The sequence below is a fragment of the Hordeum vulgare genome, chromosome 6H, assembly GCF_904849725.1.
Source record: "Hordeum vulgare subsp. vulgare chromosome 6H, MorexV3_pseudomolecules_assembly, whole genome shotgun sequence".
NCBI classification, from domain to species: Eukaryota; Viridiplantae; Streptophyta; class Magnoliopsida; order Poales; family Poaceae; genus Hordeum; species Hordeum vulgare.
Genome location: NC_058523.1, coordinates 16,736,948 through 16,754,553, shown reverse-complemented (window position 1 = coordinate 16,754,553; position 17,606 = coordinate 16,736,948). Strand labels below are relative to the sequence as shown.

The 17,606-nt window shown below is 47.7% G+C and overlaps 2 protein-coding genes across 2 annotated transcripts; both read right to left on the bottom strand.

The window, feature by feature from the left end:
• Positions 1-1,571: 1,571 nt before the first annotated feature.
• On the bottom strand, positions 1,572-5,282 carry LOC123404738 (phytosulfokine receptor 1-like). The gene has a single exon (XM_045098684.1). The coding sequence runs from the start codon at positions 4,992-4,994 to the stop codon at positions 1,719-1,721; it is 3,276 nt and encodes a 1,091-aa protein (XP_044954619.1). The 5' UTR covers positions 4,995-5,282; the 3' UTR covers positions 1,572-1,718.
• An 8,832-nt stretch (positions 5,283-14,114) lies between these two features.
• Positions 14,115-15,999, bottom strand: LOC123404739 (disease resistance protein Pik-2-like). Its single transcript, XM_045098685.1, is given in 3 exon segments — positions 14,115-14,915; positions 14,917-15,428; positions 15,906-15,999. Coding segments are annotated over 2 exon segments (855 nt in total). The 5' UTR covers positions 15,193-15,428; positions 15,906-15,999; the 3' UTR covers positions 14,115-14,336.
• Between the last annotated feature and the right edge of the window lie 1,607 nt (positions 16,000-17,606).

Below are 17,606 nucleotides of genomic sequence, written 5' to 3'. Positions count from 1 at the left end.
ATCAGGCCGTGCTTGAGAGATTGAAGCCCGTCCGGTGAGTGAACTAGGCGTCGGCAACTTGGTATCTCCTCTCCTCTTTCATTGTCATGCATTGTTCATATTTTTGTTGTATGTTGTGTCATTATTATTTAGGTCACTTTGGTGAATTTGTCTGAATATGTACTGATTTTTTGCTGAATTTTACACTGCACCGGTGGCAGGACAATGGCATCTTGACCGCCGCGGCGAGCTCCCTGCCAAGAAAGCTTAGAGGAAGAAGCCAAAGGTTGGGCACGCACAAGGAGGGCGAATTATTAGAGGCTTGGTGGTCAGGTCCAAGACAGGCAGCCCCTGCTTCCTTTGCTTCCGATGACTAGAGGCTTGGTGGTAGGTGTCCGCATCTTTCCCCACTTCAGGAGAACATGAGCTAGCCATCTTGGTAGAAACAACATCGTAAGTTCTCTATCTCTCTCTCTTTGTGTGTGTTAATATTCCAACTCCAACCGGTGGACCAGGATTTTATTTACTTGGTTGTAAATTTAACCTCTTTAATAAAAGTTGGTTGCTTTGGTTCATGGAAGCAGAAGTCCTTGAAGTAGTAAAGTTCAAACCTAACATTATATCACTATTATTGGTCGTGACCGTGCATCCATCACCCGCCCTATCCGCCACAAATTGCAAGGAGACCTCATTCGTGTCCGAGAGCCTCCATCGTCAAAAGCAAGGTTCCCGTCACCGCCTTCATCGATTGTGGCCTCCGACGGCGGCATGTTGAGTTGGCGGCGGCTAGGGTTGTATATTCCACACGAGTCACCCCACATGAGAACGGCGAAGGGGCTCCCTCCTGGTAATCCCCACGTTTACAAATTTGTATTTCTTACAAGTTGGAATTAATTGTCCTTAATTTAACTTTTTCTTAAAAAACGTCACATTTCATTGATTATTGATTAAGTAATAAAGACATACAAGGTCTTCCGAATACAATTTAGAGCAGAGTGCGAAACAAAAAGTAAATTATAATTCTTACGAAAGTTAGCCAAAACATGGGGGACGGAACCGTTTGGTTCCCGGGTGTATATAGAAGACCTTATATGTAAAAAGAATATAGCAATTCAATAAAAAATTAAATAATTATGAAAATATTTCAAGAAATAAATTTGACCTTTTATTGTAGTTGTAAGAGAAATTCCACAAAAGGAAAATTACATGTTAACGTCCTTTTAAGAAACACATATTTTCGGTTAAAATAATATGAATAGTGATCTATAATAGCAAATAAATTATATATTTTTTGCCCAGAAGTCAATGTTATTTTTTTCTTAAATTTTTTGATACTAGTGCAAAACAAAATCAGCTTTAAACCAAAAATATTTTTGAACTATTTTGAGTTTCTATTTAATTATAAAAAAATTCTCCCTATGTGATGCATATACAACCAAAAACCAAACTGTATTTTCTGAAACATGGGCCACTATATTACATCACGGACGAACATGCTTCAAGGCCGATGATGTGAAACCTAGGGCCGCATGTTTTGATACCCAAAAAAAACCTAGGGCCACTATACTAATGCACGAGACAACTTTTCCTCCAAAAAAAAAAATGCACGAGTCAACTCTTGTTTATGCAAAGTTGCAAACCCGAACGATTTTACTAGCTAATATCAACTGTAACTTTTAAGCGTGTCAGAATTTACACGATATGTTAGCTTTTTTGTAAAATTACACGATATATTACTGTCACAAAACACCAAAGCTTCTGTCATCTACCGTGTGCTGCGCGTCGGAGCAAACCTCCTGGGTGGCGGCGGCGCCGGCGATGGCGTCGAGCCGCACGACGAGCTGCTGCGCGGTGGGCCTCGCCTTGGGGTCCTCGCGGACGCAGGCGCACGCCAGCTCCAGCACCCTCGCCGCCTCCTCCCGGTGCGGCCCCGACACGGCGGCGTCGACGGCCTCGTGGCCCCGCCCCTCCCGCCGCAGCCGCGCCGCCCACGCCGTCACGTCCCGCGCGCCGAGCCGCGCCGCCATGTCCACCGGCCGCCTCCCCGTCACCAGCTCCACCAGCACCACCCCCATGCTGTACACGTCCCCCCGGTACGTCGCCGCCGGCGAGTGCCCGTACTCCGGCGGGATGTACCCGAGCGTGCCCACCAGGTCCGTCGTCACGTGCGTGTCGTCGCTCCCGCGCGCCAGCCGCGCCAGCCCGAAGTCCCCCAGCCGCGCCTCCATCGCCGCGTCCAGCAGGATGTTGCTCGACTTCACGTCCCGGTGCATCACCCGCGCGCCGCCCCCGCCGCCGTGCAGGTGCGCCAGACCGCGCGCCGCGCCCATGGCGATCCGCAGCCGCGCCGGCCATGGCAGGGCGTCGCCGGCGTTGGCCCGCTCGTGGAGCCAGTGGTCCAGGCTGCCGTTCTCCATGTACGGGTAGATGAGGAGGCGCACGTCCTTGCCGACGCGGCAGTAGCCGCGGAGGGCGACGAGGTTGCGGTGGCGCACACGGGAGAGCGCCTCCACCTCCGCCCGGAACTCGCGCTCCATCTGGTGGAAGTCGCCGGAGAGGCGCTTCACGGCGACGTCGCGCCCGTCGGCCAGCGTCGCGCGGTACACCATGCCGAACCCGCCGCACCCGACGATGCGGGACTCGTCGAAGTCGCCCGTCGCCTTCACCACCTCGTCAAGCGTGACCACCGTCGTCGTCTCCCCCTCCTCCTCGTCGCCGGGAAAGAGGAGCACCAGCGTTGACGACCTCGCCGCGGACGAGTCGAGGCTTTCCTCGTCGTCGCCGGCGGCCACCCTGCAGGCGTTGTCCTCCTGCCGCCGCCTCGACCACGTCCGCCACGTCACGGCAAGGCCCACGGCGACCAGCAGCGTTGTGCCGACGCATATCGCCGCCACGACGCCGGCACTGGCGGCGCTCCTCCGGCCCTCATTGCTCCAGGTCGTGCTGCCGTCCGTGGCCTGATCATCATCATCTCTCTCCCGGTCGCACTTCCGGCCCACATGGAAACCGCACAGGAACGGGTTCCCCGCGAAGTCCACGCGGGAGAAGGTGGAGAACTGGCCGCCGACGGGGATCTCGCCGGAGAGGTTGTTATACGCGACGGCGAAATGGGAGAGGAAGCTGAGCCGCGTCAGAGACGCCGGTATGGCGCCGGAGAGCGCGTTGTGCGACACGTCGAGGGACTCGAGGCTCGTCATCCCCGACAGCTCCGGCGGGATGGGCCCCGAGAAGCCGTTCCAGCTCAGGTCGACGATGTGCAGTCTGGCGAGTGCTCCCAGAGCCGCCGGCACGCCGCCGGTGAGGTTGTTCCGCCCCAGCACGAGCGACGCCGGGAAGCTGCTCACCTGGTTATACTGCCGTCCTTTCGCCGACACGTTTCGGCGCATAAAGAACGGGAAGTCCTGCACCTTCTCGTCGTCGTCGTCGCGGCCATTGCCGCTGCCAGCCAGCAGCGCCGGCATCCGCGTCAGGCTGGCCGGGATCTCCCCCTGCAGCGAGTTGTTCGATATGTCGAGGTAGAAGAGGCGGTCGAGCTCGCCGAGCAGAGGCGGGATCGGGCCGGCGAGCCGGTTCCACGAGATGTCGAGCACCTTGAGCTTCCGGAGCCCGGCAAGCCACGCCGGGATCGCGCCGGTGAGCTCGCAATTGGCAATGACGAGCACCTCGATCTTGCCGAACCCATCGATGCCGTCCTCTGGCATCGCCTCGCCGCCGCGGAAGTTCTTGGTGAGCACGAGGCTGGTCAGGTTGGGCAAGCGCTGTAGTATCCTCAACGCCGACGTGACGTTCGAGAAGCCGTTGCCGGTGAGGGACAGAAAGGAGAGCGAGGGGAACGTGGCAAACGACGGCGGTATCTCGCCGGTGAGGAGGTTCCGGCCGAGGTTGAGCGCCGTCATGCCGGTGCACTCGGGGAGGCTTGCCGGGATGGGGCCCGTGAACTTGTTGACGCCAAGGTCGAGGTAGACGAGGCTATTGACGGCGCCGAAGTCGAGGCCGATGGCGCCGGCGAGTGTGTTGTTGCGTAGGTTGAGGACGCGGAGGTTGACGCACAGCGAGAGCGTGGCGGGGAGGCCACCGGTGAACACGTTGCTCGGCGCAGAGAGCTCCTGGAGCGTGCCGGCCAGCGCGTCGAACACCTCGGGCAGCGCGCCGGTGAATGCGTTGAAGGAGAGGTCGAGGCGGACGAGGCCGGTGAGATTGCGGAGCCCCACCGGGACCTCGCCGGAGATGGAGTTGGTGTGAAGGGTGAGGTACCGCAGGGACGTGGCGGCAAAGAGGTCGTCAGGGAGGACGCCGGTGATGCCGTTGCCGTCGAGCGAGAGCTCAAAAAGGAACCGGCATTGGCCGAACCCAACAGGGAAGTCGCCGGAGAGCCTGTTCATGGACAGCCGCAGGACCCGCAGCCCCGGCGACGACGTGCAGACCGCGGCGGCGTCCACGTGGCCCTCGAAGGCGTTGCCGGACGCGTCGTACGCCGTGAGGTTCACGGCGCTGGGGAGCACCGGGTGGCTGCCGTTGAAGGAATTATACGACACGTTGAACACGCGCACCGCCGGGAGCTCGATCAAGCCGGCGCCGGCGGCGTCCACCAGCGCACCGGCGAGCGCGTTGGAGCTGACGTCGAGCACCTCGAGGCGTCGCAGCCGGAGGAGCCCGGGCGGGAGCGCGCCCCTCAGCGCGTTGCCGGAGAGGTTGAGCACGCGGAGCGCCGTGAGCCCGGCGAGCGACGCGGCCACCTCCCCCCGCAGCGTCCGGTTCGGCAGCACCACCCCGACGACGCCCGCGCCGCCGCAAACCACGCCAGGCCACGCGCAGCAGCCGTTGTCATCGGCAGGCCACCCATCCACCGGAGCATCAAGGCCAGTCGAGAACCCTCTGAGCGCGGCAAGGTCACCGTCCCCGCACCGCGGCGACGGCTGCGCAACGCCACCCCAGCACCACGACAGCAGCACGATCACCGGCAGCAGCAGCGCCGCCGCCGCCGCCAGGGCGCCACCCCTGCCTCGCCCCGCCATTGCCAGCTACCGATCGCTCATTCAAGAACCCACGTCGGCGGATCGATCGATCGACCGACCGACCTCCTTGTCGACGAAGAATGGGGGTTGCTGATCAGCTATAGCTAAGCATCCAAGATTGTCTATCAGGCTCAGCGGCTGGGTTTGACTCTTGGCGTCCTCCTCCTCTGCTTCTTCGTCGTCTTCCTCTCCGGGTGACTTCGATTAAATGAATTTCCAGGATGTAGTTGGATTCATGCATATATATATGTATATATACACCTACACTAACCACCAGCCAGCCAGTGTGCTGGAGACTATAGATTGGGAGGTACTGTTCTGTGCCGTCTGCCGTGTCATTTCCATAGTTTATTTGTGATCACAGTGGATGAGGAGCTTGATTGGTTACTTTAATGGCGCTCAGGTCAGGTAGGGGAGGCAGGAGCGTGGTCAACGGCCGTAGCGGGATGACACGTGGCACCGCCATCTGATTACCCAGTTTGTATGTAAAATCTTTACGTAAGCCTTTGTAGGTGTAGCATTACTCGTAAACACCAATAATGCTAGACATACAAAAACTTATAAAGGTTTACTTAACCTTCCAAACTAACTCTTCTCTCCCCCCTGATTTTTAGTGGGGATGGGGCCCCTCATCCCTCAATTATCAATCACAATCTTACACATCAGTTTATACGTAAAATCTTTACGTAAGCCTTTGTAGGTGTAGCATTACTCAGTATAAACACATGGTTTAATCAAGATCGTTGGAGCCTCCTCTTCCTGTGGATGCACCTACCTGCAAAAAAAGTCAGATCAGTCGTAATGTTTTTATTTTATTTTTCAAATTGTTTGGATTGCTTACCACATGTGTCATGTGGTATCAGTCGTAATATTTCGTCGACCCAAGTTTACTACTCTACTCCAAGCGAGTGATTACTACTCCGCTGAGTGATCGGTAGTAATGCGACATCCGTTTGAGCGACAAGTAATATACAGTAGCTCGGAGGAAGTACATCTGAAATTCAGAAAATGCAGGTCTACGGCTTGGCATAAAATGCGCTCAAGTAAAAAATCCAGAGAACAGCAAGGGCGGTAGAAGATTCTACCGGCAACAGAAATTCAGGTCTACGCCTTGGTCTCGCCTTCCTAAGCAAGTGTACTTTTTTTTATCTCATTGTTCTTCAGAAAACAGCCGGCCGGCGCCGATGACTTGTTCAGATCACCTAAGAGTTAACTAACATCAGAAGCTTCCTCCTTCTGTGCATGCACCTATCTGCGAGAAAGTCAGATCAGATGTAAATGTAATGTTTCTTTTAACACAGGTTTTGTTTCCTTACTCTGCAATCCATGCCTTGCCTTCAGGTATAAGCCAAGCTTTCCTCCACTTCAGATCAAAATTAGTCTAGGTCTGTAGGGTGCATCTGGATTATTCAGATGCAGTGGATCCAACGAGGTAAGTATAGTGCTCCCTCCGATCATAGATAGATATATCCGCTTGAGCGATAAGTAATATGGGTCGGAGAGGGTACTCGTTTACTAATTGCGCTATGCCTTGGACTTGGGACACCACTGTAAAAAGAATGAGATGAAATGAACTGGGTAGGTGATTAAGGTAAACTTCACAAAAGATTAATTAAGGATGATGCATGTAGATGTGGACATAGATCGGTGCAGATTAGCACATCACCAACTTGCAGTCTGTTGGAAGAACAATGATTGTTATTTTATTTATTTTTGGCAAGTTTACTTTCTGAAGGAAAAACAATTGACAAGTTGAACAATGATATGAGGAATGGCCAGAAGTCCATACCTCAAGAATTGACCTGTCACTGTCAGAAATTCAGGTATGGATGGATTTTATGGAAGGTCTCTTGATGAAGCAACCAAGTAGGTTAAACAAAGAAGTTGGTGGTAACTAAAAGAACTGGGATAGGGCTGTGGTGTGTCTGTTTTGCATTTTTCAGATTGTTCTTCTATTTTACCCATGATTAATTACTTGTGATGTACGACTGACCTAAATTAACTTGTTCTCATGATTAAGACAGAAACGGTCAAGCCGGAAAAACTGCAAAAATAATTAAATAGAATGTATACCTTGAGAATGGCATGTATATGATGCATGATGAAGTAATAGAAAAACTTTTGATGTAGCAGAAGAAAAATTCAAATTACATGATCATTTTTTTCTTTACCCAAACAAAAATGTAGGAGCTACCAGTCCCTTCAGCTACACTCCAAGTGCCATCTTTACCAGCCACAAAATCCATGCTCAGATAGCTAATCAGTTGTACTAATACTAATTACTTTTCCTTGGATCAGAAGACCGAAAGGCATGCTTCATGGCCACTCTGACAGAAAGTGGCATGCTTTGCAGCTGACCAACTGATCAGAGCAAGGTGGCCATATCACTTATTACCATTTGGCCACAAGATAGCTGCATGTACTTAATTACTACTCCCTTCGTTTCTAAATACAAGTCTTTTTAAAGATTTTATTAGAAGACTACATACGAATGTATATAGACATACTTTATAGTGTAGATTCACTCATTTTGCTTTGTATGTAGTCTTCTAGTGGAATCTCTAAAATGACTTATACTCCCTCCGTCCGGAAATACTTGTCCGGGAAATGGATATTTCTAGATGTATTTTAGTATTAGTAGATACATCTATTTCTATCCATTTTTGCGACAAGTAATTTCGGATGGAGGGAGTAATTTACTAATCAATCTTTAGCTCTCCCTGGTCCAAGGTTTTATATATCAAGTACATCAACTTTATTTTCCACTAGTCAAATTCCAGCCACCTTTCTGATATTCTGATAACCATTCATGCATGTATCCGCAAAGTTAGCGTCAGAATGGGAGGGTGCAAGACACCTAAAGTTGTTCATGAAGATATGCTAAACAAAACAGCATGATTATTATGGGTCAGCCACAGCACTATTGCCAAGTAGACCTGATGTTCATGGAAATGTTATCTTCTGAATTTCCTGATATCTATCTATGTGGTTCTTCCTTCAGGGATGCGTGATCGATGATGGTGCTGTCTTTTGGCTTAATTAGCTTTGCTTAATCCTATAAGGAGGAGCACTGGATTGAAGCAACGGTTCAGAACATGTCAACTGTTTGTGCAAGCATAAAGTATTCTGTTGGGATGGAGGTGGTGGAATCCACTTGTTGTCTGGCTAAGAGGCAAATATATATGTTGAGACAGGGGATGTTGCAGATCTTCATGGCCACTTGATGCTGTCCTTTCCACACCTATAAGTTATAGTTTTAATTCCTAAGAAAATTGTATATATTTCTGGTTGGAAAAAAAAATACAAGACTCATATATGTACACAGTATGGTAATATGATTACATTTCAGAGATTGTGTACACCTCATAAACTTGCTACAGGACAGAATGGATTTCCTAAAAATTGGGCCTATTTGGTGAACATTAGTTTCATCAAACAGAATACTCCACTCAATTAGTCCAGAAGGTTCCAGTATGCTGCACCACTAATTAGTGCTGAAGTTGGCACTCTTTAAATTCAGAAAAAGAAGCACAAGTGTCAAGCACAAAATTGATGGACAGTGGCAAACTTTGCATCCACAAGTGTCAAAGCACTAGCTACATAACCATAACCACTCATTGTAATCCCTTCCATGACAGTACTCCGCTCACTCTCGGCTCGACACATAATATTATTCTCCCACACTGGCTAAAATGACTAAAACCGAATGCGATAATCCTAGTGCTCTCTTGTGATGGTGGTGAGATGCCCATACCATGCAATGGTGGACGATGATGATTGGATTCAAACTGTAACCAGGCACACACTTACAGGTGTTTGCTAATGAAAAAAAAGGAGGGGATTTGGGAATCCATCCATTGCTTTGTGGAAGGGGTGCAGGGGAAAAGACTGCAGCACTTGCAGACAGTGGACCGGCAACATCATCTGGTGGCCTCCGTGTAGACAGGCTCCCAAGTGGAGCAGACATCAGGCTTTTAGCCACTCATTGGTGGACTGAAAAAAGTCCAACCAGGAAGTTGTCCTCTTTCTTCTGCGCCTGTTCATGGTCATGGCTGAAATATGTGAGGAAGAAATGGGTAGATGAGCGTGAGCCTCATCGGTTCTGCGCATATTATTGGCGCAAAACTACAGGTACCAGGAGAAATAAAACTCCGCTAAAAAAAGGCCTCATTATGGAATTTAAAGGATCGTAGATAAAATCTGTCTAGGTTGTTGATTTCTACGAGTGCAATGCACATAAAATTTTCTGAAGGACTAATTTGCAGATTATTTTACTGGATTTCCTTTTCCATCCACTCGGACCGCCTAGGGAGATCCCTGTCTTTTCATTGTGCGTAACCAAACATCCTTTCAGTCTTGTAGGTGTGCAACAGAAGAAAGAGAGTGATCAACAAAATAATAGCAGCGCACGTCAGTCTGAACAGCTGTGGATTCACCAACAAGGACCGTAAGAACTGAAACTGTTTCTTTCTGGCACCAACAGCTTACAATTTTCATTCAGATGTGCAACAGAAGAAAGAGAGTGATCAACACGTACTTTTTTTGTGGGTAATACGTACTCCCTCTGTCTCAAAATAACTGTCTCAACTTTATACTAGCTTTAGTACAAAGTTATACTAAGACATTTATTTTGGGACGGAGGGAGTACATACTTCCACACTTACATATAACAGTTGAATATTCAATATTTCAAAAAACATACTCCCTCCGTCTCATAATATAGAAGCGTTTTTGACACTAGTGTAGTGTTAAAAACGCTCTTATATTATGAGACAAAGGGAGTATTATATAATTTGTCACCAATTAATTCATTGTTCGACTATATATACAACCAACCACGAACTCAAGGTCAACCTAGCAAGCAGAATAAATTTTTCACAAAAAAATTGGTTCTTAACAGAAATGTGGTAAATGTTGGAAGCACAATCTTGTGACGATGAAGCACGTAGATCTACCTGCGTATACAGAGTTTATATGATATGAAGCGAGTGGGGTGCCAAGATGCCACTACAGGATAGTCCAGCTTGGCCTGTCCAGCTTGACACAGAAATCCTGTTGACAACAATCAAACACACAGGGATTAAGATTTAAGAGCATGTTTTGAAAAAAATGCTTGAATTTCATATGAAAATGGTTGACTCATGTAGAAATGTGGAAAGAGTTTCACGTTTCAAGCATGACACAAATTAAACTTGCAGAGAATAAAGGGGGAGAAGCATAAGAAATTATTAAAAATCAACGAGAGAGCGATGGTGTTAGGCCTATTTGTTGCCGCCTCATTGGGTGGTCGTGGTCCTTACCAGAATTTGGCCTTCAAGTGCTAGAGCTCACTCACAAACTGCTTCTTCTAGTCATCAAAAGTGAAACTCATGTCCTCATCACACCTGATGTTTGCTGTAGGACAACTCGGGTGCATGCCAATGGCATCTCTCAACACGGACTGCGCATCTCTTGCAGTGGATTCCTCGGCACCATATCCCCCAATGCGCACGGAGACTTCCTTGAGGCCTGACAAGTGCTCAACGCCATCAAAAGCAGCACCGTACTGCTCCCATTCGCGCGCATTGAATCCGACCTCGAACCTCTGGAGCTTGGGCATTGCCCCTGCCTCGAACGTCAGGTATGATATCCGAGCGCATGTGACTATGAAATGCTTGAGAGCAAGGAATCCTGTTCCGCAGATGGTTGTGGAAGTTGTGGGAAAGTCGTACCTGTTGAGGCCGACGGTTGCGTGTTAAATAGCCAGGAGCTGATCCCTGGGATATGCGTACAAGTTGTTGAGATTACAATCTTGGAGAGTAAGGAAACATAGAGATAGAGTACAATCGGTTTTAAAGAGATGACAAGGAGGTTTAAGCTACCTAACCGAATATCTATCTCTATCTCTATACCCAACACGCACGCATACACAATATGTTTAACACCCTCCCTTAATCACAACTCACTGAGATTGAGATTATGTTTGAACTCTTGAAAACTTCTTGTGGGCAATGCCTTGGTGAAGCCATCTGCAACTTGATCTCTGGAATGAATAAAGCGAATGTCTAGTTGCTTGTTAGCAACTTTTTCTCTGACAAAATGAAAATCTATCTCAATGTGCTTTGTTCGAGCATGAAATACTGGGTTAGCAGACAAATATGTTGCACCAAGATTATCACACCATAAACATGGAGATTGAGTATGTTTAATACCAAGCTCTTTAAGCAATGACTGAACCCAGATAATTTCTGCTGTTGCATTTGCTAGTGCCTTGTATTCTGCTTCAGTACTAGATCTAGATATTGTTGCTTGTTTCTTTGCACACCATGATATTAGATTAGGTCCAAAGAAAACTGCAAATCCACCTGTAGAGCGTCTATCATCTAAGCATCCTGCCCAATCAGAGTCAGAAAAAGCACTAACAAGAGTGGAAGAATCTTTGCTGAAGGTAAGACCAGTACTCAAAGTATTGCTAATGTATCTAACAATTCTTTTGGCAGCTGTCCAATGAACAGTAGTGAGAGCATGAAGAAACTGGCACACTTTGTTAACAACAAAGGAAATGTCAGGTCTTGTAAGAGTCAAGTATTGAAGAGCACCTACCAGACTTCTGTAGTTGGTATTTCCTCTTGATTCAAGAGATCTCCTTCAGTGAGAGATAGCTTTTCTGAGCTAGACAAAGGAGTTGCAGATGGTTTACAACCTTGTAGTCCAACTCTTCTTACCAGATCAGTTGCATACTTTTCTTGAGAGAGATGGAGTGTATCTCCATGTCTCTTTACTTCAATACCTAGAAAGAAGTGTAGATCTCCCAAATCCTTCAAGGCAAACTCTGCACTTAAGTCTTTTAGCAACCCTGTTACTGCCTCATTAGATGAACTTGTGACAATAATATCATCAACATAGATAAGCACAAATATGGAGGTATGCAACTTGTTGTAGATAAATAATGAGGTGTCAGCTTTAGAGGGAGTAAATCCAAGTGCTTGCAGTTTGTGACTGAGACGTGAGTACCATGCTCTGGGGGCCTGTTTTAGCCCATAGATAGCTTTGTCAAGCTTGCAAACATATGAGGGTGATCTTTTGTCTTCAAACCCAGGAGGTTGTTTCATATAAACATCCTCTTCCAGAACACCATGAAGAAACGCATTCTGTACATCTAGCTGTCTGAGGTGCCATCCCCTGGAAACAGCAATTGATAGAACAAGACGAATTGTGGCAGCTTTTACTACAGGACTAAATGTGTCCTCATAGTCCAAACCATACCTTTGTTTAAAACCTTTGGCAACAAGCCTGGCTTTATAACGGTCTATGGTTCCATCAGACTTTCTTTTGATTCTGAAAACCCACTTGCAGTCAATTAGATTTTTACCTTGCCGTGGAGGAACCAAATGCCAAGTCTTGTTTTTCTGAAGAGGCATGTATTCTTCTTGCATCGCCTTTTTCCAGGTGGTGTCGTTGAGTGCATCTTGAAGTGTAGCAGGTTCTCCTGTAGAACAAGCCAAACCAAATTTGGTGATGTTTTTATAATTTAATGGTTGTATTACCCCTCATTGAAGTCCTGGATATACTAATTATTGCGAGTGGCAAGCCACCACATCTTTTTAGAATTTCAGCCGAAATGTCTTCCAAATACGTAGGACAACCATCCTCTGAACCAAAAACCCTTCTGAGAAATAACTTTCTTCACTCTTCATTGCTAAGTAATTTCATCTTATAAAGATAATCATAGCTAAGTCAGAAGACTTATGGATATCTCCCTGTTTGATTTTTCAGATAGCATTCGTTGGAGGTTGACCCCCAATGATACTTTCTCAGTGAAATCGATGTACGACCATATTATTGATATGTCACCTATTCCAAAGTCCATGCATATTTGGAAGGTCAAGGTTCCCCTTAAGATAAAAATCTTCATGTGGTTTGTTCACAAGGGAGTTGTTTTAACTTAGGATAACTTGGCTAAAAGACAATGGAAAGGAAATAAAAGATGTAGCTTCTGTCAGACGAATGAGACGATTAAACACCTTTTTCTGGACTGCCCTATGGCTAAATTATTATGGCGCTCATTACAAATTTCATTCAACATTACACCGCCTACTAGCATTCACATGTTATTTGGGACGTGGATAAACGGGGTTAATGTACTTTACGCCAAACTAATTCGGGTTGGAACTTGTGCCATGTTGTGGGCGATATGGAACTGCCAAAATGATCTAGTTTTTAACAGATTGCATCACATTAACTTTTTGCAGGTCATCTTCAGGGCTACCGCCTTGATCCGTACGTGGTCCTTACTCACTCCTGTGGAAACCAGGGAGCCTTTGGTTACTGGGTGTGTCCGATGGGAGATGGTAGCTTAGGTTATCTTCAACCGATATGGATGGCGGCATGCTAATAGGATTGGACCTTAGTCCAGTTTGTCGGGTTTTGGGCGGTCTGATCGCCGTGTAACTCTTTTTTTCTTGTGTTCTGAGTACTCGGACTACTTTGTATCTTTTTTCAGACTATTTTGTGCGTAATAAAATGGCTGTATGCATCACTCGATGCAGAGGCCGGGGCAACGCCTCCTTTTCGAAAAAAAAGTCTCGATTCGTGTAGTTGTTATTACTCTGCTGCCATTGCTGTTTTCTGGCAGAGCACATCTAACAATACTCCAGGTGGTTACATCCCATATGTCGTCAATTACAATAAAGTACCTGCCAAGAAGGTTAAATTATATAGAGCATCATAAGCATTAACTTTCTGCAAGTAAACTTCAAAAGGCTAAAACACACCCAAGATCCTTTTCGGAAAAAAAAACACACCCAAGAAAACCTCTACCTTTAAGTTTTTCATAAGTGCATATACTTGATGATCCTTGTAAGATTACGCATGATAGTTGAGCCTTGGTGGTGCCAAAATGGCCCATTTAGTTTTAGAATTGAATGGTAGCTCGTGTTGCCTTGTTTTTCTGTGAATCAATGAGTAAATGCTTTAAAGCTGAACCTTATGCAGGCATTGCCTCTCTTTTTTAAAAAAAAAACTTATGCAGGCATTTGCAAGAATTGAGATGTTCATTTGAGGAATTTTACTTTGATAATATATGAAAATTAATTGTAACATTTCTGACTTGCAAGAATTAATCAAGTGTCATGTTTTTCAGTGGCAACAAAAACTTCAAATATGGGACAAATTACATGATTATAGAGGTTCCATGGAACTTGATGGTGTAACTAATTTTAACTAATAAAGTGCCCATCCAGAGGGTCTAATATGTAAATTTCTTACCCACAGCGACAGGAATTTCTACAAACAGCATACCAGCAAGCTAAAAGAATATGCCCCCACAAAAATAAACCAAGCACTATGGAGGAGTAAAGTCATTTACAAAAGGGAATACCTCTTGTCTGCCAGAAATCTTCGAAGTGTCCTGATCAGCTGATCCTCATCCCATGATTCCATATTAGTCAGATCAGGAGCCACATAGCCAGCTTGAGAGAGTATGCTTCTAAGAATCTTCCGTATCTTGGGTTTTTGGGACACGGAAACAAAAGCTTGGCACTGGAACTGCACCTCTAGTTTGCGATAAATCTCATTTGCAAGTGTGGTCTTACCAAGGCCTCCAAATCCCACAACAGAGAGCACCTTAAGCTCCTGAGCACAGATGTCATCTTGGTCCAGCATCACCTTGATTAGTTCGTCCCTCGGCTCACTGATGCCCACGAGGCCCGCCGTGTCCGCATAGAGCGCCAACAGGCGTATATCTATGGCTGTGCTGTTTGGCTTGGAGACGGTGCTGTCAACCTTGTACCTCATGCGCCTCTCGCTCACATCCATGACACGTCTCTTGAGACCTTGCAACTCCTTGCTGATCTTACGCCAAGTGTTGATTGTCGTCAGTAAGTTGATGCTCCTTTCGATGAACCCCTTGAAGCCATGTGGCTTGCTGTCGGACTCGCATTATTTCCACCCGGAGCATGAAGTCGTCGACGTTGTCCTCGATGTCGTAAGACAGATCACGGACCTCCTCGGCCCAGCACTTTGCTTGTTTGTCAGCCTCCTCCTCTGCATCCGACATCCTCTCTAGGAACACGCGCATGCTCTCGAGCTCGGCTTTGAGGAACATGATCTCGCCCTTTGCTTCTTTGAGCAGCTTGTACTCGCCGGCGAGCAAATCGGCAAGCTTCCCGAGCAAGGAGCCTATGGCTCCGTGTGAGACGCTCACCACCGCGGCTTCCATGGCCTTTCCTCTGTTAAGTGTTAACCTCCACTCAAAAAGTCGTGTAACCGCTCAGGCACTTGGAGATGAAGCGACCGAGCAAGGAGGTATGCATAGCAGAGAAGTTCCACTCCGTTTCTCTGTTTCTGTCTCCTGTTTATCATTTCTTTCTTTACTTCTGCTTCTTCTTGAGTTGTGGCCTGAACAAACAGCAGCACATGTTTGTGGTCTCTTTCTGCTATCTTTTCTCCCCAATCCTGAAGCCATCACAACAGAGGCAGACAAGCCCATTGTTAGTTTCTGTAACAATAGCCTGTCATGGAGAACGAGATACCCTTTGGTACAACAGCAAAACAAAAGTAAAACTTGTCAGTTAGTAGATGTCAAACTTTCGTTGGCTTCGTTTCCTGCAGTGTGTTGTGATACGACTGACGCTGCCTCTCTTGCTGACGCAGCATATATGTGTTCTGAATCGATTAGAACCTCCACGGCTGCAGCGATGCGCTGCGCCGATATAAGACCAGAGAAGGCAGGGCATCCTCTGTAATATTAACCGTAGAAGCTATGGCCACGAGAGGCAGGAGATCTGATGAAACTTCCCGGATGAACCTTGCTGAAATGTTGGTACTGTGCTACGGCATTTATACTATATGCAGATAAACACTCTACGGCGACTCACTCCATGTCAAGATGAACACCGAGATTGAGATTAAGGGGAAGAAACAGAAATGGACCGAACTAGAAGTCGGTGATTGTGCTAGGCAGTTGCTCCAGTAGTCAGTAATCACCTCCGGTGGGCGTCCCCCCTGCCGCCGATCTGGTCGGCCGGGCTCGAGAAGGGAAGACTTGCTCTTGCTGTTGGCATCCACTGATTTCGGGCACCGACGCCTCCCTCCGAGGCTTGGAGCCTTTGCTGCGCTTTGGATTGGATTGTCTGACGCAAGAAGAGGAGCAAATTGGAGTGCGGTCCTCGCATAGGTGTCCAGATCTGGTTGGTGCAAAACTCGGTAGTTCTGTACAAACCAAACGTGACTGTTGTTAGGAATTACTCCATACCTCGTCAGACGGTCAGGCCCGCCGAGACACGTTTATTAAATGGGCCGTTTGTGTCGGCCCATGTGTTCGGGGTCCAGGCCTAAGCACGGCACGAAGGCTATACGGACCGGTCCGTCGGCACGTCAGGCCCGCTGGCCTGTTAGGATTTTAGTATTTTAGGTCGTTATTTAGGCTGATTTCGACATGTTTTCCTATTATTTTGGACGATTTTGACATACTAGACTGTTTTTTGGGTTGATTTTGATCTATTGAGCTTTTTTTATCTTATATATATACTAGCAAAAGGGCCCGTGCGTTGCAACGGGAGAAAAAATACCACACACTTTTAATCTTTTTATAATCATTTTGATTTATTAAAATAATAAGATAACTAACTAATGTAGTCAGTTATATCTTATTTTGTTGAGAAATCAACCCGTCCATTGTTAATTCCATCATGATGAGAAATTGAGCGGAACAAGCAAAGCAAAACAAAGAGGCTACGTGAATTGATCAATGGACTATTATCTTTTTTTTTTGGCAACTATCAATGGACTGTTATCTTATTGCACTCATGGGGTAGAGAATGTGGGATCAGATGACAAACTGAAGGTGGTGTTCCATTCTCTGTCTCTACAATAATGCAATCTTACATTCAATACATTCATTCATCAGCAAACAAATCCCGACAAAACAAAATTTCTTGCCGGTGCTTGGCACACGGTTGGAGGCATGGGGAGGGGATCTCACCAGATGATGAGTTCCTGCCGGAGGAGGGGATACGATAAGGAGAGCAAGGGTTAGGCGCCTCTATCTGGCCATAAGGAGTCGCCGTTGCCGCGCCATAACCTCAGAGTTCCCCGTGTGAGCCATGGAGGCCCGCCTCCACCTGCAAATACTTCGCTCCGCCACGCCTTATCCGCGCGCCGCCGCCGTTCTGCATCTAGCAGACGCATCATCCCCAGTCACTGTAGCTGTCGCATTGATTTGATCCAGAAGCTGTGCTCGAGCGCCAAAACAGGGGCAGCAAGCGGGCAGAGGTACAACCGCGGAGGCGGGTGGGTTGAGATCGACAACAGTGGTGGTTGAGGTCGGCCGCGACGGCGAGTGGTGTGGCAGCGGCCTGGGCACAGGCCAGGGTGGACCAGGGTCGACGCGATGCGCTCGAGCGCCGCAACGGGGGCAGTGAGCGGGGAGAGGTACGACCGCGGAGGCGGCTGGGTTGAGATCAGCAGCGGTGATGGTTGAGGTCGGCCGTGGCGGCGAGTGGTGTGGCAGCGGCCTGGGCACATGCCAGGGTGGCCCAGGGTCGACGGGAGGAGGTGATGCGTACGGATATAATTTTTGCGGCGAATCGTTTTTTCCTTTTACGTTGCAGATAAATGATGAAGCGCGGGTTG

What these genes read in the sequence shown, in the direction of transcription:
- LOC123404738 (XM_045098684.1), bottom strand. Translation starts at nt 4,994, where the DNA reads ATGGCGGGGCGAGGCAGGGGTGGCGCCCTGGCGGCGGCGGCGGCGCTG.